The sequence below is a fragment of the Fundulus heteroclitus genome, chromosome 2 (assembly GCF_011125445.2).
Source record: "Fundulus heteroclitus isolate FHET01 chromosome 2, MU-UCD_Fhet_4.1, whole genome shotgun sequence".
NCBI classification, from domain to species: domain Eukaryota; kingdom Metazoa; phylum Chordata; class Actinopteri; order Cyprinodontiformes; family Fundulidae; genus Fundulus; species Fundulus heteroclitus.
The window spans coordinates 21,348,030-21,374,597 of record NC_046362.1 but is presented as its reverse complement, the minus strand read 5'-3'; the positions used below and the strand labels follow the sequence as shown (position 1 = coordinate 21,374,597).

Here is a 26,568-nt window from a genome sequence, read left to right as displayed (position 1 = left end):
AGGCCACCTCCAGTGATAGAGAGTTGCCGGGAGAGTCAGACCCCCCGTCCCCCTCCCCGAAATTCAGCTGAGTCAGTCTTCTGTATCCATCACTGTACTCTTTACATGTCCATTAACCCTATTGGAGTCATGAGTTAGAGCAGCACCGAGTGACTTACTGTCATATTCCCGTCATCACTCACCGCTGGGCTCTATTCGCCTGAGCACATCAATACTCAGCTGTCAGCTGATTAACTAAAGTCAAACAGCTGACAGCTGTATTGATACACATCTAAAACACAGGCGACGCTGTTGGATGTTGGCCTTCGTGTGCACAACGGGAACAAATGTACCGCATAAAGTGAATTGCAAAATTCTTCAGTTTTTACCTTTTCATATTCTGTTATTATAAAAAAACAGACTTCAATGTATTGTGTGGCTATTTTATTTGACAGACCAACACATAGTAGGTCATGTGGATGAAAAAGGACAAAATAAATAGCATCTGTGCGGCTGTGTATTCCCCCTTTCATTAGTACCTCTACAGAAAATTCAGTGCAAGCGATTGCCTTCAGAAGGTTAGATGAGACCAAATTTTAACTTCACGGCCTACACACATGTCGAAAAGTAACATTGTACAAAACCCCAAAAACACCATCCCCACAGTGACAAATGGTGATGGCAGCATCATGCTGTGGGGTGGCTTGTCAGGGTTAGGGGGGACGATGGATGGATGCCATTTCTTAGAGGCTGCAAAAGACTTGAGACAGGATTGGATGCTAACCTTGCGGTGGGACAAAAACCTTAAAGGGGACACATCATGCTTTTTAGTCTGTCTTTTCACGTTGAAATCATTCAGTTGTGGTCTATATAAAGTGGAACTGCAACACTTTGGGTCAGGGTTAGCGTTAGGCGCATCTGAGAGCAAGTCGTTTTGATGCTGTCTCTTTAAATCTAAAGGAGGCACTACACACCCCGTCCCTCGCCAGGTTACAGGACGTTTGTAGTATGCTTGGGATGTCGTCATGGTCATGTTAATAACAAGTTAACATGTTGATTTATCCACTTGTAGCACAGACTAAATATTTTCTCCAAGGAATCAAAATGTTGGCTTGGTAAGCCAGGAGTCTATGACCTTGTTTAGCAGCTCCTTAGCAAATACTGTGACGTAATAGTTTGTAAAAGCTTAGTAGAAAACAAAGAAAACAGCTTGAAATATATGCAGAATATAAATATATCTATGCAGTACCTGGACAGACTACATTAGAATTTTCTGCATTTCTGGAGACTCCAAGTACACAACAAAATATATTTAAGGGCTAAAAACGTGGATTTTGTATATGTCCCGTTCAAGACTACAGTCAGGACAATAAGGTCAAGCATTAGAATGGTCTAGTCCAAGCCCACACCTCAATCCAATTGAGAATTGTAACAAGACTTAAAAAACGGATGCTGACAGATGCTACACATGCAACCCAACTGTGTTTGTGCTAATTTGCAGAGTCGACAAACAGCTTTGCCTCTGGGTATGCAAAGCCTGTAGGGATATACCCCTGAGAAATGCGGCTATAATTGGAGTCAATTTTAGTTCTAAAGGTTTCTGTACAAATGCTTCTTGTTGGTTGTTTTTTTTTTAAATAGAGTTGAAAACCATATCTTTCCTCTTCAATGTTATACATGACCATGTGATGGTCTACCCCTTGAAATTATTATTCAAATACGTTCAACCTTCTCTCTGTAATGTGACAAAATGTGTAAAAGGTTAAAAAATGCTAACGTATTGAATTGCTGCAGAATGTATGTAAAAATGAGGTGTGATTACAGAGGACTGGATCTTAGGATTTCAGCCGAAAACCTACCAGATGTGGACCTATTTCGCTCCTTTAAGCAAGGACCCCTGAGGACCCCTGAGGACCCCTGAGGACCACGGTTACATGTTTTTCTACATGTCAAACATTGGCTCAAATGCACATTTTGCTAAGGTGTACTGACGAAAATTCTGGGGTCGAAAAAAATCTGCAGAGGTAATCCCCGGTAAGCATTATTTATTTAACACCATGTCCTACATCTGCGCGTGACTGTGGCCTACATGAAAAATATCTGAAGTGATATTTATAAACCCGTTCCGCACACATACAGGACTCAGGACTCTTAAAACTATGAATCATTTCTGCCTTTTTGTGGAAAATCTGATGTTTGTGGAGGAGCTTAAAAAGATCTTAACAGTGGCAGAGCTCATTTTCTGCTGCTGTGTTTCACAGATCCTAAACGATACACTTCTGTATAGTTTTCATGCAAATAAATAAATGAGCAAATGGGTTTCACCCTGGTGAAACCGGTGCACATAATATGGGAAAACCTGTGAAAGCTACAAATTTTAAACTACTACGCTAAAAGCAGCCGTCCTGAAAATGAACCTACAGCTAAAAATAGACAGAAAACATGAGGATGCAAATAGACAATAAAAGAAAACAAAGCAATAACTCCCTGGGTATAAGAAGTGTTAATGAGGGGACAAAAGCGTCTGAGTTGTCTGGGTTTTATTTTTGCCGTGCGTCTGCCGAGTCTTTGTTTGTAGTAATAAGATGCAGTGGTTCTAAATTGTACCGTTCTGGCATTGTTCTGCATTAATTTACCCCGATAACTCAGCCTGCCTCTGCCTACGGCTGCCTGACTCATCCTGACGACCCAGCTCTTGATTGCCTACGTGTGTGTGTGTGTGTGTGTGTGTGTGTGTGTGTGTGGGAGTGAGTGCGTGTGTTTATGGAATTGCCCTGTAGTTAGACTCTGCCCATCCCAATCAGGAAAAGAAGGGGGCGAGCTGAATGTTTGCATTTCCAGGCTCCACAAATTGCAAAGCGTTGTGTTACGGCAGCGTCGCAAGGGGAAGAGATAAACAGTTCTGTCTTTACAGGGATAGAACTGTTTATGCCATTGTTGTGTGTCTGTCCCTATCAAATAAATCTGATAAATAAATAAACAGTTCCACCCTGAACGTGTAATTCGATTAATTTTTCACTGTACGTCTCCATCTGTGCTCTTTATCTCTGTGTTGTTGTTGTTTTTTATTTCCCCTCCACCTCTACAGACCAAGATGAGCAGAAACTGGAGGGGGGGGGGGGGGTTCTGACCCTTTTATCGGGTCAGAACCAACTACAAGGACTTCTCCTCAAGGGGTGCTTCCGCTTCCATTGTCATTGCTGTGGCACCGTTTGCATAAGAAGGCCTGGGAAAGAAGTCTACAAGCTCAGAACTGGTTGCAGATAGGAAACAGGGACACGTGTGTGACTCACCGCAAAATCTAGGACAATTTTGTATTTTTCAACAGATTTACCAGATCTCTGGGACAGGTCGTCCTGGTCAAATTGCGCTGCTCACAGCTCACATCTGCTCAACCTGCCACGGGGGAGGATACGTGGGCGTGATCAAGGTTTCTATTTCTGCTGTTGTGTCTCTCAGCGCGATTAAAATTTTAGACATCGGCACCAACAGAATTAAGCTATCTGACGGACTCTGTTTAGACTTTTCATAGGGTTTTATTGCGTCTCGACCCACACTCCACAGTAATCCGCCCATCTTTGCCTTATAATGATATTAGAATAGCTCATTGCAATGGGCCAGTCGGCAGTCTATTATGATGGCTGCTGCAGATTTTAACAGGGTGCTGGAGGTGCATTTCGCCCCATTGAATACAATTCATAGCTTTTGAATTATTCACATGAGTCAACTGGAAAGCCGATGTGTGTTGGGCCACTTTAACATCAGGATCTAAACTATGCAGGCAAATGAAAATTAAAGGACGAATGATTACAGCTGACTGGTTTGTGGATGCACACATGAAAAATCAGATAAATTCTACCATCATTCTCTTTTCACTTCTTGTTTTGGACCAATGTCACAAAAGTCTGAGTCAAGTAAATGAACCACAAGCTGACAGTGTTATTCAAATCTGAGCTCCCCTTCATTTCCAATTTTAGCAGTATTAGGAAAATGCATTGACCTTTATTCACATATTCTAAGTCAGCCATGTAAACATCTGCCACAAAACATTCATACTAATGGCTGCACTTTGTACCCATATGCAAAATCAAACCAATCTAACTTAATGGTAGTGTGTAATGCAGCTGAATTCAGAATGAACACAGCCTCTTATTAGCATATTCACATATTAGCTTGTAAATTATAACCTCAGTAGTCTGGTAACTTTGTGATACCATAGGTATAAAAATACACACATGCCGGGAGGTTCGATCTTGTGGACAGATAAAGAAGTTGTGCTTTTCTTAAACACCATATTAGAAAGTTAATTAAACTTCTAACCTCGCTGACGAAATTAATTTTTAACTCCACTGTATGGCCAGGTGTATAAACAATGTGTGACGCAGCACAGCAATATTCGTATACATTAATATCCATCTTTTCATGTACGCACACAGGCTCAAAACCAGTGTTTATAAATCTCCACTTTGGCCGGAGCTTTTAGGATAATTGGTTTTAAAGGACGGTTTATGTGTAGCTGAAAGGCAAAACTGCATAAAAATGTCTTGTTTTTACCAGATATCCTAATACGTGTGGACTAGGCTTTAATCTGACAGACTATAAGTGTTTTCCACAATTATTGGCACCCCTTTGTAACATCAACCAACGCTTGGCTTTTGATGTTTCACCTTCTTGCGTCTACTGCATCTTTGCTGGAGTTCTGTAACTGTTATCTGCAGTTTTACTTTTCTTTCTGCGCTCCTTATCCAGCCAGTTGTCACCATTCCAGTAGCTTTAAGTTTTTGATTGTTGATCCAGTTGTACTGAAGATACTAGCAGATTTGACTGAGGAGTTGTTTTTTTTTTTTTTTTAATAGCTATTACATGACCTATGAACATTGCTGGTATGTCATACATGATCAATAAATCTACCTTAGTCATGTTCTCTTGTCTTTCCTATTTTGATGAGTGGGTAAGCTAATCAGGATTTTTCTGTCATTTAACAATTCTACTAACTATATTCAACTCCAAAGGACAACGAATAAGTAAAAATGCTTCCTTTGCATTTATTTCATAGGGATTTGTGCCAAATTATATCACTGTCCAGCTTGTTCAAAACAAAATATTTTTTTCATGTAATTTCTTACCCTATTGATATTAAAATAGGATATTTCCACATTTTCAAGTCTGAAAATGTGTCACGGCAATAATACATCAATTTAAAAAAAATACATATACACATCTTAAGTTGAATCTCTACGCTTATGTGAAGGCCACCCTACATGAAGAAAAAAACTTGGAGGACACACAAAAAATCGAGAAAAAAAAAAAAAAAAAAACTCAGATCAGAATTATTTATTGAAATTATGACAACCGCTGCCAGAGAACGGGGGAGAGCAAGACAGCAGAAGGTCAATGCACTACTCATTGGCAAAACAGATCCATTACATAACCTAATTTTCCTACACAAGTCCCAAAGTCAATAGCCACTACACCACATGAAAAGCAGCGTGGCAAATTCAGAATAATGAAGTGCTTTACACATCTGGGCTGCGAGGCCAAGCTCAGGACTCCACTGTGTTTCGGAGTCTGACATACAAAATGCTCTCTGACACCACAGGCCCTTTGGAGAATACAGTCTCTCACAGAGATACAAAGTCCAGAGATGCTGGAAAAAGAGGGAACAACAAGGCAAGGATGCACAGCTGTGATGGCAACAATCCCATCCAGCTGAGGTCTTTCTCTACCAGAGCAGAACAGGGGGATGGGAACAAGCGAGGCCTTCATCTCAGCTGAGATGTACAGGGGAGATGACTGGGAGGCTGCGGCGTTTGTTGGGGGGCGCGAGGAAGAGATTCAATTAAACTACATAGGGAACGAATGCATCTATAATCGAGTTGCTTCATTTCCCGACGTGACTGTCAGCCTTTGTACGCGCCCATGAGGCATGTTTCAGAGAGAAGAGGTGCCACCTCCCTGTTTCTCTTTTTTGTTTGTCCCATCACAGCTTCGCAGCTCAGCGACACGACACAAAGCAGCTCTGGCAGCGGGTAAGATGACGTCACCCGCTGGCATTTTACAGCGAATGATCCAATCAGCAGAGACAGATCCTGTCATTATTCCGTTCAAGTCAAAAGGACGCTTTCATGTCATTCGGAGGGAAACATGTCGGCTTATTTTAACTTTGCCGTACAGAGGACGTGAACGTTACAGATCCGACCTTTCACCCACAAAGAACCTCTTCTCTTTGGGTTTCTTCAAAATAATCCTTGCCCGGACCATGAGGATACCAAAAATAACATTTTCTTCTATGTAGAGGGTGTTCTAAGAGCTCCGAAATATGGATGCTTATATGAGTTCTGCTCAAAAAAAGGTTTTTCCTGCATGCCTGTCAATAAATGTCTAAGGTTCCGTAATATTAATGATCTTCCTTTGCTTATTTATTAATCCAGAAAGCTTTGATAAATTAACTAGTCTTGTTTTGACCCGCTAAGGGAGATCCCGCCCCACACCAATCCCACTGCCTCCACCCAAAGCTGTTTGGTATTGGGGAAGATTTTCACATGTAATACTTAAATTGAGTGTTCAAAGGAGGCAGAATTTCATGTAAAATAAACACATCTACAAGACAGATTGTCACAGCAAATAATTGATCGAACACAAATTTCCTTACTTTTTGTGTCTTTACAGAAAAAAAAAAAGATTGATCCACTGACAGGAAAGGAACAATTCCTTTAGTTTCATTTTGAGGTTACGGAATAGCTTTTTGTTGGATGATGAGACTGATTGAGTCAACACCCTTATTATAGTTGAACATAGCTCAATCATGTCACAGGTGATGTTTTTTCTTTCTTCTCTTAAATGTTGAGCTTTTCAAGTGTTTTAAATATCACGGCGATGTTGCAGAATCTATAAAAGAAAATTCAGCCTTGAGACGATAATGGACTTGCTCCAACTTCCTACTAGGATCACATAGCAGTGACCTGCTTTTCTTTTTGTAAGAGGGCCTGCAAAGGAAGGTCTTTCACTCTGATCCTCTCAGCGTCCTGAATCATTCATATGCAGGGGAGTACTAATGAAAATAGCTGTGCACCCTTGGATATATAGCCATATACTGCTGCCGCTGCTACTGCTGCTGCTGCCGCCGCTGCTCTGAGCCAATGAGCAGCAGCGGCAGCAGCAGCAGAGATATAGGGCTCAGGGGGTTCCTCTCTGCTGGAGGATGGAGAATCGCTGTCATTATTCTAATGACCCTTAATATTCCTCGCTCTTACACAGTTAGAGTCACAGATACTTTACAGCGATATTTTTTTTCCACCCCTGTACATACAGTACATTGCATATTGGGGGGTAGGGTAATTGTGCCTTGAAACTCCCCAAAATTCAAACATTTTCACGAGAACGAGACGTCTGCATCAAGAAATGGTAAGCCTTCCCATAATGGTTGTTAATTTCCCCTGCCTTAATTTGATGGTTCACTAAAATGAGCTCATCACTTCATGCTTTGGGTGCGCGCGCGTACGTGCGCGTGTGCGTACGACTGCCTTGCATGTGGCGGACCCAACGCGCTGCCATATGCGCACATGTTCATCCTCCAGAAGGAAAGGTTACTTGAGATTTGAATATTTCTAATTTAAGTATGCAAAGTGGGTAGATAACCCTCAGCTTTCCAGCCTTTTTTTCCCACAACTAAACAAACAAATAGATAAATAAATAAATAAGCAGTCTAATTAGTGGAGAGGAAAAGCGGAGGAAAGAAGCATTTTCCGGTCTTTCCATGTCACAGGCAGAGCATGAATAATCCAAATCCAGTACAGGCCCATAAACGCTAATCTTTATCGCCTCTGTCGTAAACCATCTATTAAATGTAAGAAAATGGCCAAATCCCCAAAACAAGTTGATGGATTAGGGAATCACATTTTGGGAATATATATATATATATATATATATATATATATATATATATATATATATATATATATATATATATATATATATATATATATATATATATATATATATATATATATACATTGGTGACATTTCAGGACCCTGCAGCAGAGGATGAACGCCTTGCTAATGCGCACCAGAGGCTCAGCATATAGGAATAAGGTCAGATTACGGTTGCTTCCAACAGATGCAGTTTCCTGTAAACAATGTTAAAGGGAAACACCAGCTTAACGACCAAACAGCAGCTGGGTACATCAAAGCAAGCGGGGACTCTGCCGTTACCGAGCCCGCAAATGTGCGTGAGCACGCCTCCACAAGCATATGTTTCTGGATATAAATTAGTGGGAAGGTGCATCGGTGTGCCCAAATGTTCCAGAAACCGCCGACGACAGAATAATCTCCCTCTAATGACTAGCACACTGAGTTTCATTCATCCTTTATCATTTTAGAAATATACATGTATTCAATTCCAGTCTTGTCACATAGTTTATTATTCACACAGTTCAAAGTCAATAAATCCTAAATCCGGTAATCCTGTGCTGAGTCAAGTGTATGTTAGGACATTCAATCCAGTTTGGAGTCCAGGCCGGATTATTTCCCGGGTCTGCTTCTCATGCACAGAGTTGCATATTTATTCATGTGCTTTCCTTTTTCTGTTCTATGCCAATTATTGAGCGAACATCTGGATGAGGCACAAACATATGTTGGCCTCTGGTCTCTAGATGCAATTAGGAGCTGGCGAGATGAAGTACAAGGAAAGGTAGGAGAAATGGTGGGAAATTGTAACTATTTTTAGATATTTAAAGTAAAAAACTGTATTAGAAGAGGTTGAAGGGAAATGAGAGCTGACTTACAAAAACATCCATGAGCATGTGTTCCAGGGTCACTTCTAGGTCTTCGAGACGAGCCGCTAGAGTCATCTTTCAATCTTTTTGGTAAGTCCTTCCAAAAAAAACACAGTCTTTCAAAAAGCTCCCCCTTTTTAAACTCTGGCTTTAAAGTCCCTTTATTATCTCAGCAACTTCACCTATGATATAAATAAAAATGTAAGCTTGAAATGAACTTTTGAACATTAAACCTTTTCAGTCATAAAACCCAAGCTCTGAATTGTGCCATGTCCGCTTCTGATCGTCTCTGCTTTCCTTCTTCCTTCCAGGACGGATTCCCAAATGCACCGGCTCCGGTCCAAATCCGATCAGTGAAACATGTCTATCTGCTGCAATCTTGGCTCCGGAGCCTGGCTGCGTTTCGATCGGTGCTCCAAAGCTTCCCGAGAAAGCCGAGGGTCCCGTCAGAACGCTTGAGCCGCTCTCTCTCGAATAATTTGAGACTAATGATGAGGATACGAGTGAGCCCAGATTACTCTTTTAACTTTTAAATCTGAGCAATGATCCATGAGTGAGACGAAGACGCTGACACATTCCTGTCAGAAGTAGGAAGCTTTCCCTCTGTTCCTGTGTGGATGCACAGTGAAAAGAGACTGGTGGAAGAGCATAGATGATGGGGAAAGTAATACTCTGTGAAGCAACTTTTTGAAGTCACGTGTCTCATTAGGTTTTTTTAGTCTTACATTTTTTGACGTGGTAGCACTGTTATGCCCACCCCTCTTCCCTTCTATCTGTCTCCCTCATGTCCCGTCGTCTTTTTTTGGGGGTCTCTGTCCACAGTGCACTTCTTTGTTTTGAGGGGGTGAGCCTAAGGCAGCTGATGCACAGTTCTGGGCTCTCTTGGCTTGGGTCATCCTCTCTAACACTGGGCCCCTCATCAATGGGCCTTTGTGGCAGGCTCATTAAGGCTTGGCCCCGGTTGCTGAGGCTCCCATAGACACACCAAGACGGGGTGAACAAAAGCGATATGGCCTGCGTCTATGACTGGAGGCTTATGTAACAGTAGCACGCATTGGTAGGGAACGGGTGGTAGACAGGGCATGCGGGGCAGAGGGCTGATGGGGAAGAAGAAGGGCGGTGGGGAAAGAGGATGAGGGCGCACAGCGGAGGGGCTTTGGCTTTTGGAGGAAGAAGAAGATGAAGAAGAAGGAAGCAGGGGCAAGAAGGATGTTGACAGGACGTCCATAGAGAGGGCTTGTTTTTGTTTTTCTGGAAAGTGCTAGTGGAATGTTACCCCCCCCCCCCTTTTTTTTTTTTCTTTCTCGCAGCTAACGTGACTTATTGGGGAAGAAAGAGACAATCTGAAGCCTGGCTGGGTTGAAGCAGAAAACAGGATACGAGGGAAAGGAGGGAGGAACTGTCCGACTGCGTTAACATGCATTCAAGATACCAAGAATTCAGGCTGCTTGGGGGGCTGGGGGGGGGGGGGGGGGGGGATCAGGACGGGGTTTTGGTGTGTTAGCACAAAGCAAAGTTCACTGATATGCTGTTTACAGTAACTTGAAAAATGATTAAAAAAATCAAATTTTTTTTAATTTGGGATTTCAAAAAATTCACATTTTGTGATGTACAAATTCAATGCCTTTCATTTAGGATTTTATGTGGCCCCTTTTACTCTGCTACCCTGAGTTTTTTTTTTTTTCTTTTTTTAAAAAAGGTATTCTATGGATTCCTTTCAACAGAAAACCTTTTTTTTCCCCCTACTATCTCTCATAAGGGCCATATTTGCTAAGTTGCTAAGCTTACAAGTGTCCTGACAATATATTCTCCCACCTGAGCAGTAGGTCTCTAAAGCTCCTCCAGAGTTACCATGGGTCTGTTAGCTGCGCTTTGGTTAATGCTCTCATTGCCCAGTCTCTCAGTTTAACTGGACGGCCAGGCCAGGATTAAACTGTAAAATGAGCCAAAACTTTGTCCCTAATCTGTTTGCTGTGCTCCTTGGTCTGCATAAGGCTGTTTGCTCACATTAATGTTCTCTGACAAACCTCCGAGATCTTAACATAATATCTGTGTTTGTACTGAGATTTGGTTGCACACAGGTGAACTCTATTTACTAACTCAGAAGGCAATTTGTTTTGGAAGATTAAATTAAAGGGGGATGTGTGCCACACTATTCAAATTTTTATTGGCAAAACTTTGTAAATACAATCTATTCTTTTTGTAGCACTTTTGAAAATTTTACATTGTTTTGTCGTTTACTGATAACCATAAACTTCAATGTGCTTTATTTAGGATTTTATATCTTGACAATGCGTGAAAAAAGTAAATTTAATTAAATATAAAATGAATATGCTTTGGCATTTCTTGTAATTAAAATGCAAAGTTACAGAGCAAATAAGAGGAACTATAAAAAAGGCAGTGATTAATAGCTATTGTATTATTTATTGTATTCCTCCTCAGTTTTTAAACTTCCTCTCTCCAGTCCTTCCGTCTCATATCTCTTTCAGACTTCCGTCTAAATCTTATTCCTGCTCCAGCTCTTTTCCTCAGTAGATCTTGTCTGCCAATGACCTTTGCCCTCTCACCCCTTACAGCTGTGAGGTCAACGGCCTCTCATCAGTCCTCAGATCACTTCCTGCAGCTCAGAGCACGGGGTGTATCGGCTGCGTTCGCACAGCCATGATTCGGCGCACCCTTTAGGACACACGTGCACACGGCGACACTAAAAAGCACACAACTTGGTGTTAAAGAGAGTACATCCATCAGTTTATTGTTGCCCTCAGGAGGCTTTCCCATCTTCCTTATGTTGCTCCAAATGCTGCCTGCTGTGAATATGTAACAACCAGCCATTAACAACTAAGAAGTATCTCTCTAGTTCTCATCTGCACATCGCTCATGCATTATTTATACCTTTTTTTTTTTTTTTTGTTGCATCGGGAAGATGGACAGTATATGACCACTAAGACTTGTACACGGGTCAGCTTGTGGATGATGACTGCAGAGAGGAGAGTTGAGAGCTGCAGGTAGCTTATCTAAACTGGCATTCATCGGTAGTGAAGAGCTTAACCCCCAACAGAGCTCCAAGACGGGACAGCGTGTCCCAGTGTGGCTCCTGTCTCAGAGCAGTGTGGGTTAACCCAGATTTCTGTCCATAATCCTGGGTGTTTATGTGGTGATAGGGGAAGCAAGAGGAAAGAATGAATGAACGTGACCGTTTATTTGAGAGGGAGCTAAATAAAAGCTACTTTCAGTAGAATTCATCAAAAATAATGGCCTATTTGTGCACTTAAACAACTGTTATATGAATGTAAAGGCTTGCAACATTGTTGAAGCTGTCACTTTGCAGCCATAAATGTCAATGTACTTTAACAACATTTTAGGTCATTAAGCAAATTAAGTATTACACGATTGGCAAATTGAAGATACATTTCTGAAAAAGCGTGGCTTGCTTTTATATTCCACCATCCTGAATCACATACTTTCTAAAACCACCTTTTAGGGAAGTTTTTATGTAGAACAATTTTCTAATTGTTCGTTCTAAAATAGCTCAAGCTTGATCAGATTAAATGTCAGTGCGTCTACAAGCATCAGTTTTCAAGTCTTGCCAAAGTTCTCATCTGGATTCAGGCCGTGACTTTGACCTTTAGCCATTTCGACTGCTGAATCTGCGTTTATTCACGCAATTCCACTGTAGCCCTGGCTGTATGCTTAGTGTCGTCCTGTCCTGGTTAAGGCCTCAGCTCAAGTCTCTTTCAAAGCCTCCAACTATTTTGCTCAAAGTATTCCCGTTGATTAAACTTCCCACCAACTCTCAAGAGCTTCCCCTTGCTGGCTAGCCTCTACTCAGCATGTTGTTGCCACCACCATTTCCCCCCATAGGTGTTTAAATGCTGATGTGCTGTTAGCCTTCCTTCATGCATGCAATATAAATGTGGGCAAAAAGGTTCATTTTTGCTCCCATTTGATCAGAGGGTCTTCTTCCACAGACGTGCTGTGTCTCTTACGTGGCTTGTGGCAAAAGGCAAAGGGATTTCTTGTGGCTTCTTTCCACAGTGGCTGTCTCTGTGCATTAAAGGCCGATTTGTGAAGTAGACGATTAAAGTTGCTTTTTGCCATTTAGGCGTATCAGAGGTGCAGAATCCAATTGTACACTTTTTTTAAACCATGCACCTTTTGTGTTTCACTTCACAATAATATGTTACGCTGTCCTGGTCTAACACAGTTAATCTCAAGACAATAAATTGAAATGTTTGTTTGTAATGCGACAAATATGACAAACCAATGGAGAGTTGCTACTTTTACAGAAATGCCCAACTGGGATTGAAAAATTGGGTTTTTGCACTATATGATCCATTTTGTACAAAAGGGAGTTCAGCACTGGGAATAAAACACAATCACAAACAGAAACACAACATAAAACTCCTTCATATGCCGCAACTGACACGTAACAACTTGTATTAGCTTAACATGATCTTACTGGTTTCAGCACCCTGGGATCAATCACGGCGAAGTCAAGGTCTGAGACGTATTTCCATCGTCCGCTGTCACCGGTTTCCTCTTGAAAGCCGACGGTCCCGCTAATCCAAACAGCTCTGAGAACACGAGAGCTGTGACCATCACAGCAGTTCACGCAGTGCATCTCAGCAGCGTTATCGCCCCAACAAGGCTCTCTGGTTGTGATTCATACTAAAAGCTCAGAGGACACTTTCCGCCCTTAAATCTAATTTTCAGCAAGAGAAGAGAGCAGCGATCTGGCGAGAGTCTGATTGATCATGATGTCCACCTGCAGCGTGGAAAGCACGGATGTGTGTTAAACAAATTCTTGGAGGTCCTCCAAGTGATTTCAGGATTCTGTGCACACACACACACACACACACACACGCACACACATGCTTGAAGAGTGCGTCTACTCAAGACATGTTGATAAATCCTCTTAAGCACCTGTTCGTATCCAACTGTGAAAAAGGTTTACTGCCGGCCTTTAAACTGGAAATAGAGGTGTTAAAATTGCAACACTTGCAAACCTGACCCAAAATTGTTTTATCGACCCGTTGGGGAGAAGACTATAAACAATATCTTTGTAAAGTATTTTTCTATCCTGACGACATAAATCTGTTCTTTTCAGCGACAGCTATTGTATATTTTCCAGTTTTTACTGGGGTATACAGTCATTGTTTGCCTCATAGGTTGCAGGACAGCAAGTACAGCCGAAAAAGATTCTGCTTAGTCATTCTCTGCAGTGCTCTCTGCAATTTGAATTTTGCTGTGTCACCCTGCATCCCAAATCTGTCATTCCTGATTACCGGTGAAAGGCGCCGCGCGGTTTGAGTGTGTCACCGGGTGCATGTGTGAGTGCTGTTTTTCAGACTGATGTGTGAAGAGATGGACAGAAGTGCACTCTTCCATCTTATGTTATGCTTCCTGTTGCGAAGGTCACCTTGGGATTTACAAAGACCTGTTCATGCTCAGTTTAAAGATGGTATCCACTGATATCCTTTTTTTCTCTACCAAATGTACACTGACAAGAAAAAACATAGTGGTTGTAATCAAGTATGGAATTACCACTGCATATTTTATGAAAACCAATGTTTTCGAAGACGCACAGAAGAAATAAACAGCTAATTCTCCTTTAATTTGTATTTGGGTGGATTCCATCACAAGAGGCACAAGAATCAAGCCATTTCTAACAGATTTCCATGTCAGTTCTTAGGCAATCAAGATAAATTGGGGTCTTCATTTGCTTCTTCAGAAACATTTGTTTTGTTGTTGCCAAATTTTCTGAATCCACACCTGTTTTAAAAAACAAAAAACAAAATGGAAATATCCTGCTGTTCGTGATGAACCACATCTCTCTTTATTTTACAGAAAACAGTATATCTCATTGCTACATGTAATGTAATTTCTATATTATTAATTTTAATATTTTCATTTTCTTACTAATTATAGTTTATATTACATTCTTATATTTTTATTTAAATATCTTTTTTGTAACCTTTTTGTACTTTTTCCCTATTCTATTTTTACAAATTTGACTTGACACTGTCATCACATCTAATGACTTAATAATTGATTTATGGAGAGTTTGTTCATTAAACCTGTTTTTTTTTGGGGGGGGGGGGGGCACACTAGAAGCCGGATATTATCATGCGATAAACTATATCTAAACATACTGTAAATCCGTCCACAGTCATTTGCATGTTGCTGGATTTTAAAATCTGGTCTAAGTTTCTTTATCTGCTTTTTTCCTCCAACAAAAGGCTGTTGAATTAATTATTTTGTGAATAAATGACTGAATGCTTGTTTGCTGGGCCATTCTTTTATGTTTTGTTGTTGTTGTTGTAGTCTCACTCTTCCATTCGCATCTAAACTACCAGGGTTGTGACTTTGAAGAATGATTCAAAAAGTGCTGATTGGTCGACAGCACAGAGAGCTTTGCCCTGAATGGAAATGTTTGAGTAACCAATTAGAGTCACATGGAAGGCAAAAGTGTTGGGATGTGCATATATATTGCTGAAACATTAAAAATACAAATAATAAATAATACATTTTAAAAAATAAATAATTTTATGTTGTAATTTAGGTTATACTCATTTTGTGACGATGACGCGGGCGGGGTCCGAACGCCCCCTATGGCCAAGCCACCACTAGTTACATGTTGGTCAATATAAGATTTAATCAAAATTCTATGTGAAATACAGACATTTGAAGGCACATAGCTACATTGAATGCAAAAATAAAAGGCAAACTAATTACTAGTAGGACAGCAGGACATGATAACCTTTCATAAAAATGTTGTATGCAACCAGAGTGAACTGTATAAATAAAAAAAGTCAAATAACATGTCAATGCACCTTTAAAATATTTATGTAGCATATGTTTGATGGGGCTTGTTTTTTCATGAACATAGACAGCCTCCTGTATTACCTACAAATGGACATTTTCAAAAGAAATTTGATCAATTGCATTATATGATGTTACCTAAAGGATTTGTACAACAATTATTTTTTTTATTTCTGTATTCTACAACAAAAAAGCAAACCATCTGTGAAAAAATGGTAATGACATGCTCTTTAGGTAAAAAAAAAAAAAAAATCACATATAGAGCGAATTTCACTGATTTTACAGAATAAATATGGTCAATAGCTTTCAAAGTTGGAGCAGAAAATGTGAAAAGTCTACATTTAAGTAGATAAACATGGCCTTAAAAGAATAATTATTCACACAACTGGAGTTATTCCAACCGCATTTTCCCAATGCTGCACAAGCCTCTTACAGCAGAGTAAGTGCATGTTTGAAAGCTACTGAGGACACAGAATACGACAGAGGCATATTTTAGAGGCTGGTTGTGTGGAGGCATTGGATTGAGTCACGCTCCAGCATTTTCTGCCCCAGTAAACCTAGCCCACTTTACCCAGGGCTGAGGAGGCTTCCCAGCCTACAACATGCCCAGAAATAGACACAGCATAGAATCATTTTTTGAAAGAAAAATAACAGTTTTTCTTATACTGATTTAACAATTCACACTATGTTAAGAAGGCATGGATATTTACATGCAGATCCACTCAACTTTTGGGACTGCCCCCTGTGTGCAAGCCGCTTACTCACATCAAACCATGCACGTGAGATTGTGAATTTCAAAACAGGACGGGGAATCTGATTTGTAGCAAGGAGAGACATGAATATGTGATGATATTGTTACATATTAAAACTCTACCGAGCAGATCATGGGAGGAAATGGCTTATACATGATCATGCTGTCAGTGGAATTACTAGGACGCTGGGAATGAAAGACGGTGTGAGAATAGCTTTTTATTGGGTGTTGTTTACATCTGTGTTTTATTACTTTTGGGTCGGAAAAACCAATAAAACGCGGAATTTGTTTGCCGTTATGATTATCTGTGGACCAAGATTTCACCTTTTCAGCTGAGTCAGCTCAAAGGTTTTTATTTAAACCTATCTTGTGATGTTATTTCTCCTGCATTGTTTCCACCTGGTGAATAGTTCACATTTCTAAGATGTCTGTCTCATTCTGTCCTACAAGCAGAGTGCAGCTGTCCTTATGAGTGTCCGTAGACTTCTAAGTTATTTGGGAACTCTCCCTTTTAAAGACAATGAATCACTAGGCTGCCGCCATCAAAACACATGCACAAACACAATGGAGCGCAAAATAGGAGGATGCACCTGCACACATCCCCCAAACACTCACTCGGACTTGCATTTCCGCCATATTTGACCAAGCCAACATGAACTACTCACTCTAACCCTTAATACATGCACACTTTCTCCCTGGGGTGCGGTAACCCAAGCCAGGCTGTTCCAGCTCCACCTCCTGCTTCAGGCAGGAGACTAATCTGCTTGTTACTGTACAGATGGGCCCCCACACCTCGGACAGGTGCGGCAGCTCCTCAGCTGCCACACAAACCGAGGCAGAACCGACTCAGGCTTATTGTCTTTGTTGACTTGCTGAGATTGGGGGGAGAGACGGGGGCCAGGACAGCCTCTGGGGCTCAAGGAAAGGGAGAAGTAATTTGAGGAGGCTTCTCTGCCTCCTGATGACACTACCTCAGGCCATTATTTTTGCCTTTACATGATTTTAGGGGAAAAATGGATCTGACAGCATGACACTATTCTGTGCATTTCAAGTCATCACTTTTGGTCTCATTTGTGTTCCTGTACCTTGAAGGTAAAATGGATTGAATGATGCAGGATGTCAAACTGTACTGAGATCGGGAGGGGAGGGCTGGTGGACCCCCCGAGGAGTCAGCCCCTGTCCGCTAGACAGACCGGATACCTTCCACCCTCCTCTTTTCTTTGTCCTTTCTGCACTTTCTTGTCTGCAGAAATAAAAATACATGCTGTAACTGAGTTGTCCTTTGACATTTGCCAAATCTTTACCACACTTTGCTACATTAAAATGTATCAGATCATCAAAGAAATGTTAATATCAGACAGAACCCAAGTAAATACAGAAGAAGGACTCTTAAAAAAGTCACTGATTTTATTGAGAAAGAAAAGCTATCCAAACTAAAAATGGACCGATTTGAACGATGTAGCATCAAGAAAACCCTTTAAAGGTACCAGTCTGACAAGATGGTGTACACTAAAACATAAAATCTAAAGAAAATAGATCAGAAACGCAGTCCTACCTGCCCTACCTGATGAACTGGGAGGCCATTAACAGTGAGGAAATGGTTACAAAGCGATTTCTAAGATTTTGGAACTCCATCGAATCACAGTGAGAGCCGTTATCCACAAATAGAGAAAATATGCAACACCAGTAAATCTTACTAGGACCACCCATCCTAAAAATACTCCAAGAGGCCATTGATGACTCATCTAGGAGGTCAGAAAACAAAACAAACATGTAAAGCTCTGCAGGCCTCTCTTGCAATCAGTTCATGGTTTAACAGTAGCAATCAATTCATGGTTTAACAGTAAAAAAAAAAAAAAGAGACTGGGCAAAAATAGCATCCATCGGAAAGCTGCAGGGTGAAAATCACAGTTGACCAAAAAGACATAATAGCCTGCCTTGCATACATTTGCCGCTGGAGGAGATCCAGCGCTGTGCAAAAAGAAAGATATAAAACAAGTAAGATGAGGCTGGGCTCATAAAAAATGAAAGAGAGGTGAATGATATATTGGGGGGGTTGGGAGAATGGAGGGTAAACCCCTCTTAATTGCCCCTCCAGTTGACAGCAGGGACAATAGGAAAGCCACTCAGTCACTGACACAACTCGTAATTATTAATCAAGCTCAGCTTTTAACATATGCTCCCCCCTTTTCAACATATCAGCCCCCCCTGTTTCTCTCCGCACTCGTTCTTTGCATTTTCTTTTCCTTTATTTCAGACCTTGACTTGCTGCTCTTTGTGTCTTTCTTGGACAGCCGGAGGAGCAGGATGAGGTCATTAATTATATACCCACCAGATCTCTGGTAGCCACACGCACCTCTTCCCCCCCCCCCCCCCCCCTCGCCTGATCCCTGCTTATATGTCTGTGAAAGTTGCGATGACGAATGAGAGGAACTCCTCTACGCGTCTGTGTCTGCTGGGGCCAGACAGCCAGCACTCACACACAGCAGCAGACAACTGGCCATTAGAGCCAAAGGTCTCAGTTTATTGTCTCCATTCATCACAGAGGATACAATAAAGAGAAGGCCGGTTGTACCTAACGGTAGCAAAATCTGGGGATGTTTTCCCTCCCGAGTGCTGACCTTCTCAATGCAGCTATGAGGTGGACTCTTCCAGCATTCTTTGTACGGGAGGAGCTGCGGGAAAACACACACCACTTTAGCCACAGGACCTGGAAGACCTGATCTGCATCCACTGGTCATTCAGACGCTGACACTGATTATTCACGTGCCCTTTAAGCAAAGCCAAGAATGGGATCTTGCAGCGCACTCTGGTGGTCTGAAAGGGAATTTCACCTGACAAAAAAATGCCCTGGAAAAGTAAAATGGGTCCAAGTGCCAGGCGGCTCAGCCATGCAAAGAAAACAAATGTATTTAAGGGCAGTTAAAACAGAAAAAAAAAGGTTTCATCTAGGATTTAAAGCCTAATCTGTTATTTACAAGAATCAGTTTAAGAATTTCTGCGTCTACCATACCTACAGCGGCTTGCAGTAGTGTCAACGATGTTTTAGCCCATTGTTCTATATGCAAACTAGCTTAAGGTCAGCTACTGTATGGAGACAATCCATAAACAATTACTGTCAGCTCTTGCCAAAGGTTCTCATTTAGATTCAGAACTGGGCTTTGCCTAGGCCAGTGGTTAGATAATATTGCTTTGATCTAAATCATTCAGTTGTAGCTCTGACTGTATATTTATAGTCGCTGTGTTGGAGGATGGTGAACCACTGGCTCAGTCTCATGACTTCTACAGGTCCTAACAGGTTTTCTTCCAGTATTGCCCTGGTGGATAGAGTTTATTAGCTCTGTAAGAACACCTTCTTCCATAGGTTATATGGATTTTTTTTTTGTCCTTTCTTAACACAATGCATTTCTTCTTGACTTTCTTCCATGAAAGCCACAGGTACCCAACCAAAGTGGACTTTATTTACTAAATAAGTGACCAGCTACTGGTCTCAGTGGATTTTATTTAGGGGTATCTGAGTAAAGGGATGAATACAAAAAGAAATGTTTCAGATTTTTATTTGTATAAATAATAATAAACCGATCGTTTTCCTTCTATTTTTGCCATCTATCACTATCTTCTGTTGCGTAGTGTATTCCTTGAAGTTTATGTCTATAACATTAAATAAATCTAAAGAAAAATGTTTGAGGGGCATAGATAATTTTGCAAGGCACTGTGTTTATGTACCGAAATACTATAAATCTGCAAACAGTTTTATTTAACATTGTCATTGGTTTATATGATATATCTTTTGTAATCGGAAACTAACTGAAGGAGCTTAAACAGTTCCAAGATGAATGAAAATCTCAGTACCACCAATGTCAAAGATTAATGTATATTTAAAATCTGGCAAATCAGACAACTTAGAAAGACAAGTCGCACATAAACAAAGTGCTGCAAACAACAACAGCTGCTGCAGTTTACATGCTAACACCTCTAGACATGTATTAATAGCCTTAGCAGCAGTGGCAGATGCTCACATCTGTTCAGAATAAGACACACACGCATGCATGTGCAAACCCAAATACACACACGAGTGTGAGCTATAAATCTGACACACGTCACCTTTAATTGTTTTAACAAGCCATAACGAGAGCGCAGAGGGTCAGGCAGACATTTAGGATGAAGTAAGTATCCCAGGGAGAATTGATGCGCATCAATCTGGAAACTGTGATTTCATATTTGGGGTAAATTCAGCGTAATGACAGCTGTCTACACATGGGAGAGAGGTGGTAACACAATATCTGGCAAGCACTTCACAATTTTTCAAAGCACATAACGTGTGTTGGTGGTCAGGGAGGTGAAACGTTAACAAAAGAGACTCTGTAAAGAGCAGTGTACTATTAGGCAGCAAGGCTCCAAGCACACTAAATTCACCCAGATGCTCCAGAAATATTCTTCAGAAATGTATAATTTATTATGCACACACATGCAAGAGGAGATTTTTCTTTTTCCACATACCAACTGTAGATGATCATGTTCACTGAAAGCCTTTGAGTTACTACTACATTTTCCAAAAGTGAATAAAAGGATCCTTCCACCTCAGAACCACCATCCTGCTGCAGTCAGATTTTTTTTCTTCCATCCCATCCTTCCAGCAGCTATGAAATTACTCAGCCTTCTGATATAGTGCGATGGCAGCATATGGGTCCATATGTCTGTGGACTGAGCATGTAGAAGACACGGAGCATGCAAATGAAGCAGCAATGCATGTACGTGTTTTCTGGAGGCAGATGATTTGAATCTGCCATGCATCTGCACAGCGCTCCATGTCTCCATGACCAGTCATGTATGGAAACCATAAATTAGTCATTAGCGCATCTGAGCATAAAAAGCGTAAAAGCAAAATGGGGACGTGATGCGTTAACTGAAGACTTTATGAATTAAACGAAGCTCTGACCACAAAAAGTAGTACAGCTGAAAAAATTTATATAGTGAAAAAGTTCAGCGTTCTTGGTCACTTATATCAGAACATGCAACACAAATACAGATCCGCTGCAGACAGAATGAAATATTTCAAGCCTTTAGTAATTTTGACGAATATGGTATACAGATAATGAAAACTGAAAATTAAATGTCTCAGGAAAATATATTGGTTAAATGAGGATATTTTACAAAGAAATGTCAGGGTGCTGAAATGTATGTTGGTTTCTATGCACTATGTTCTTTGTTGGGACTCCTTTTGCACAAATTATGGCTTTGACTTGCATTTTTGCAAAAAAAAAAAAAAATGTCAAGGGACACGTGAAACAAACAAAGATGAATGTGCTTTGAAACATAAACATATTTATTGGAATATTCATGCATGCATTAATAGTTATCCAGGCTTATTTCCTGTTATACTGCTACTTTTCTTTCAGCAGGCTCCCTCTGTATGTCTGGAAATAGCTGTAAAACACACGAGACAGTAAGTAACTTCATCTTTCAGGTAGAAGCTTCACCTAGAGGCAGTTGAACCACAAATGAATGCCTACAGCCAACCAGTGGAGGCCATTAGTACTAAAAAAAATACTCCTTTGTGGCTTTGAGTCTCCCACTTTACTAATTACGCTCAAAAGAACACGAAAGCCAGAAGCTAGAAACACTGCAGCCAGGGAATGAACCCGTTGTCTCTGTGGTGTGAGAGGAGTGATGGCAACCTTGAGCTGCAGGCTGCATTCGTAATCATAGTAGTGTACCTCGCTTCGTGTGATCAGGTCAGGAGTGGAACAAAGCAGTTGCCGCAGGAGACCGAATGTACGTGCTGTGTTTCAAATAATAAAGGTTAGTTCAGCATGCTGTTCCAGGATAAATGAAGCAATTTGGCTCTATCTTGTCTTTTTTTTTTTTTACCCCCCTCAAATTCGCTACTCAGGGCATGGTGCTGATGGCTGCTAAACTCTTTGTTAAAAGCTGGCATTCACATGGAGACCAAGCTGGCTGGAAAATATGGAAAATATATCTGTGTAAGGGGGACAAAATTAATTAAATAGAAAAGAAATTCTGTTGACCAAGTGGAAAAGAGAAATCAGTAGATGATGGGAAAATGTACTTTCCTGTCTGCCGTAAGCATAGGACAGGATAGATAGATATACAAAAGATGAAAACTGACATGTTTGGCCCATTTGGAGAAATGCTAGCACAACATCCTTACTTTAATTGAGGTATGGTGTGAAATTATCAGTGTTACACTTGGTGAGTAGGGACAGGGAAGCTGTTCTGGTTGATGAGAAGATGAATGCAGCTAAATACTGGAAATTACTGGAAGGAAACTTGTTAGAGGACACCAGAGATCACTTTCTGGCAACGTGTACAGCCAGGGCTACATTAGAATGGCTTAGATTACAATGTATTCCCATGTTTAAATGGACTAGTCAAAGTCCAGACCCAAATACACAGAGAGTATTTTCTGAGACTCTTCACAGACACTCTACATCCAGCCTGACTGCTGATCTTCTCTTTGCTCTACTGTTACATCTGTATCTGTTTCCTTGTACCTTTCTGTGTGCGAGTACAATCATAATTACCTTCCAGCTCGGAAAAAAATCAAATTTTGCAATTACCGTGTTCTCATGGCCGGCCTATAAAGCTGTCCCTTGGGACCATCTATTTGATGCAATAACACAGATAGAGCCAATGTACACACTGCTGGAGGCAGACTTGAATCGGACACTGACAAACCCAAATAAAGGCTTTAATTGAAGTATGGTGTGAAATTATCATTACCATTCATTTGTTTGCGCCCTTATTGGAAATTATTTAAAATTGCCTGCAGACTGATCGCAGCAAACGAAGTGGAAAATTTGCACACTTACGTTTTCATTGCTGCTTTCCTTCCTCAGTGGCTCAATTTCGTTCTGGCCGATCTTATCTTTTATGTCGCCTCGAGGGAACAACGGAGCGTTTGACACGCCTGACGCGGCGAGGTGCGCATACACACACACACATCATGCTTTCAAAGAAAACGAACGAGAATGTGGCCGGGCCTTGTTTTAGTCCTGCTTCCTGGGTGTGATTATGTCCAAAGTCAGAAAATTTGCTCCATTTATTACAACGTGGCATGATATAGCAGGAAACCTCATTTGATTGAGAATGAGTAAGATAGGCCGACACTAAGTAGTGCAGCAGTCTAACGTAAAAAAGAAAATGAATTTGTTTCTCTGATATAAGATTCATAAGATTCTTAGAAATGTGTTCCATTTTCTTCCATCTGCCTTTATTCTGATACTCTTAAGTAAAATTCCCTGCATCCTGCTGCCTTCAGATTTGTTTGAGTGTGTGAATAAAGTCTACCTGTTTGTAATTACTTAAATACATAAATACTGCTGTTTTTTGAAGGCCTCAAAGGTTTGTCAGAGACCATTAATGGACAAAACGCAGCTAACAGGTCCACCTCTGGAGGAGCTGCACAAATCCACAGCTCAGGTGGGACAATCCTTTGACAGGGGAGCTGTAAGGTGCGTTCACTCCGAACACGAATGAGACAAATGGAGCAAAGGATTTACATATTTTCCCCATGTAAAGGCATGTTCAGGAGCGAATTAATGGTCTGTGATGCGAACGGCACGGAATGGCCGAATAGAGGGAAGCAAAACTGTGATTAGAGCAAAGCGTGATTTTGCTCGAGTTAAAAAATTTTTACTTTTCTGTCAATTGGCATCTCGTTAAGAGTGCTCCGTGTCCCTTTAGTTAAGCATATATGTGGTATATATTTAGACATTATAATTAGGCTATATTTCTATCGAGCAATGATGGATTTATTGATCGAAGACACCCGCCGTTCATGGACAGGTGATCCGCCTCCCGGCGCGGAGCAGCAGCTCTTCACACTGGGCCCTGGAAAGATGGAAGAACCGCTGGAAGCGACCATCACCCAGACGTAGCCACAGGTGGTGGTACTCGTTAGACCAGATGCCGATTAGGTTGTTTGGTTTTCCACATGACCTACGGCACCGTGACTCAGTAAAATCCATCTCCACCACGGTGAGCTGAACAGACAGGGGGAACCGGCAAGCGGATAGACGCTCCTCCTATTTCATGACACAGTGAAGCGAGCTGGAGGGAAAATGGCAGCTTTGTCAGCGCATTGTCAGTGCGGATTGTTTGCGAGAGAGGCGAAATGTCACGCACCACATGCCAGGTGATCAAGGCAAGAAATTCGCCTTGTTCGCATTTGGGGTGAACAAGCCTTAGTTTTGCTCTACAAAAGTCCAGCCTTAAAGTGAAGAGACTAAGCACACAAGTACAAGAAGACCTTCTGGCCAGATGAGAGCAACATTAAATCTACTGGACAAAATGAACTATATTCACCCTCGTTATGTGTGGCAGATAATTAACACCATACACAACCCTCAACACATATCTCTTTCGACAGAAGGGAAGGATTTTGGCACCTGCTCTGTTGGATCTATACTACGTGGAATCTGCCGGCTAAGTTCAGCTTGTAGACAGAAGAAAGCAAGCTTGGCATATTTCTTCAATTAGAAATACAACTAGAGCCTCTCAGACATTCACTAACCTGGGGATCTTGTCCTAAACTAACCTCGGCAATTAACACGATCGTGGCTGAGATGACAGCTGGGAGATGAAGCTCCAAATTCAATAAACATATGTGTGTGCATTAGTGTGTGTGTGTGTGTGTGTCCATGTCTGTACCTCTGTGTGAGTGTGTATGTGTGTTTGTTTGCATGTGCCCCCCATGTGGTTCCAGCCACCAGACAACCCCTCTGCTGTTTTCTTTGGCCTTTAAACGCTGCCAGCTAACCTGCTGCGCATCAGCAAAGTATGGATGTGTGTGTCTTGGTGTCTGAGTGCACTGCCAAAGACAATCCCACCTTCTGCCACAGACCCCTTAGTCCACCAACCCTGCCTTTCTCCCCTAATTATTTTCATCTGAGCAGTGAGGCGGCTGGGATTCCGGGCTGTGGGTCCGGTCACTCTCTTTGTGGCTGAGTTTCGCTCCTCTCAACCCTGAGCGTAACTACCGGGACAACCGGCTGCCTTCGAAAGGAATGAATTATAATTTTTTTCATCGACGAAGGAAGAGAGGAGGAGCTATGCTGAGTGACTTGCATATTCAGATGAGGCGTGGGGGACACAAAGGAGCAGCGTCTGTGGTTTAAACTGTCACTTTTGCATTGAAAAAAGGTAGAGGTTTGTGACAGATTCCAGAAGACAAGGCATGAGGTTCTGAGAGGAACCTCGTGCAACCAAAAGCAGCAGAGGATTCTCTCTGATTAGACTGACAGAACACTGACAAGGGGTTAATCTCTAGATAACAACTCCCCATTGATCTGCTCACACACACGAGCCGATTAGAGAACTGATACACAGCACACACACTTACCGTGTTCTCCAGAGAAGACTTTTATGAAGCTCCACATCCTCGTCCTACTGACCTATATGCATATATTAGACACAAGAGGGGATCCCGCTGAGGGTCTTTCTTTCTATTTTTTTTTTTTTTGAAGCCTCTTTGGATGTTCTGTTTGTTTTAGATGTACAATTTCGGGGTGTAAACAAGTGTGTGAAGTTAATAATGTCGGTGCCGTGATTTCTGAGGGAACGTCCTGATATGAAAATACAATGCGACTAAACGGAGACGAAGATAATGAGACTGAAAATATTACTGTAGGAATTTAGAGGCACTTCTCGACGAGAGCAAAGAGAGAGGTTATTTATTCATCTGAATTTTTTTATATGAATGTGTTGTTGTTGTTGTTGCTGCTAAACAAATAAATGTGGTAATAAAAGCAGCAAAATGTAATGTGTTGGGCTTTGTTTACAATGTTTAAGGAGCTAAGATTTGTATGTCCAGAGTTGTCTCTGCCTTCCTGTTTTATTTTGATCATTCTGGTCCTTTCTGTTCACTTTACTTCCTGTTTCCTGTTGTTTCCAAGTTTCCCAGTCTCCTGTTGGCTTTCAGTCTCTCTGATATCTAGCTGTGTTGTGTTTGTGCACTGCTTATTAGTTTCTTTTAATCTTTTACTCTACCACCTAGTTTGTTTGCTCGCTGTGCTTTTCGCTTTACGCTTGGCTTGACCTGCTTTTATGGCTACATGTAACAAGGTGAACGTAGACACACAGCTCGCTGGTGCTTATTTTATTTCAGTTTTCTGCGTCAGTGCACGTTAACTACATCCTGAATAGGAACACAGAGGAAGACAAGCAATGTTTAAGAGGGTGTGGGCATCTCTGCAGAATGTCCCAATTTAGATAGCTAAG

General features: G+C 41.3%; 1 protein-coding gene across 7 annotated transcripts in view; it reads right to left on the bottom strand.

Moving 5' to 3' along the window:
• Window positions 1-26,568, bottom strand: part of frmd4a (FERM domain containing 4A) — a 131,871-nt gene that overhangs the window by 80,156 nt on the left and 25,147 nt on the right. Inside the window, exon 1 of one of the 7 annotated variants that reach the window (XM_036150527.1) lies at window positions 13,213-13,429. The exons of 2 other annotated variants lie outside the window; for them this stretch is intronic. In XM_036150527.1, coding sequence (XP_036006420.1) covers window positions 13,213-13,374 — 162 coding nt within the window. In that variant the 5' untranslated portion in view covers window positions 13,375-13,429. Of the gene's footprint in view, window positions 1-8,762; window positions 9,298-13,212; window positions 13,430-26,568 lie in introns of those variants that run through there. 4 more of the 7 variants (XM_036150559.1, XM_036150524.1, XM_036150530.1 and 1 more) reach the window with 4 other exon arrangements.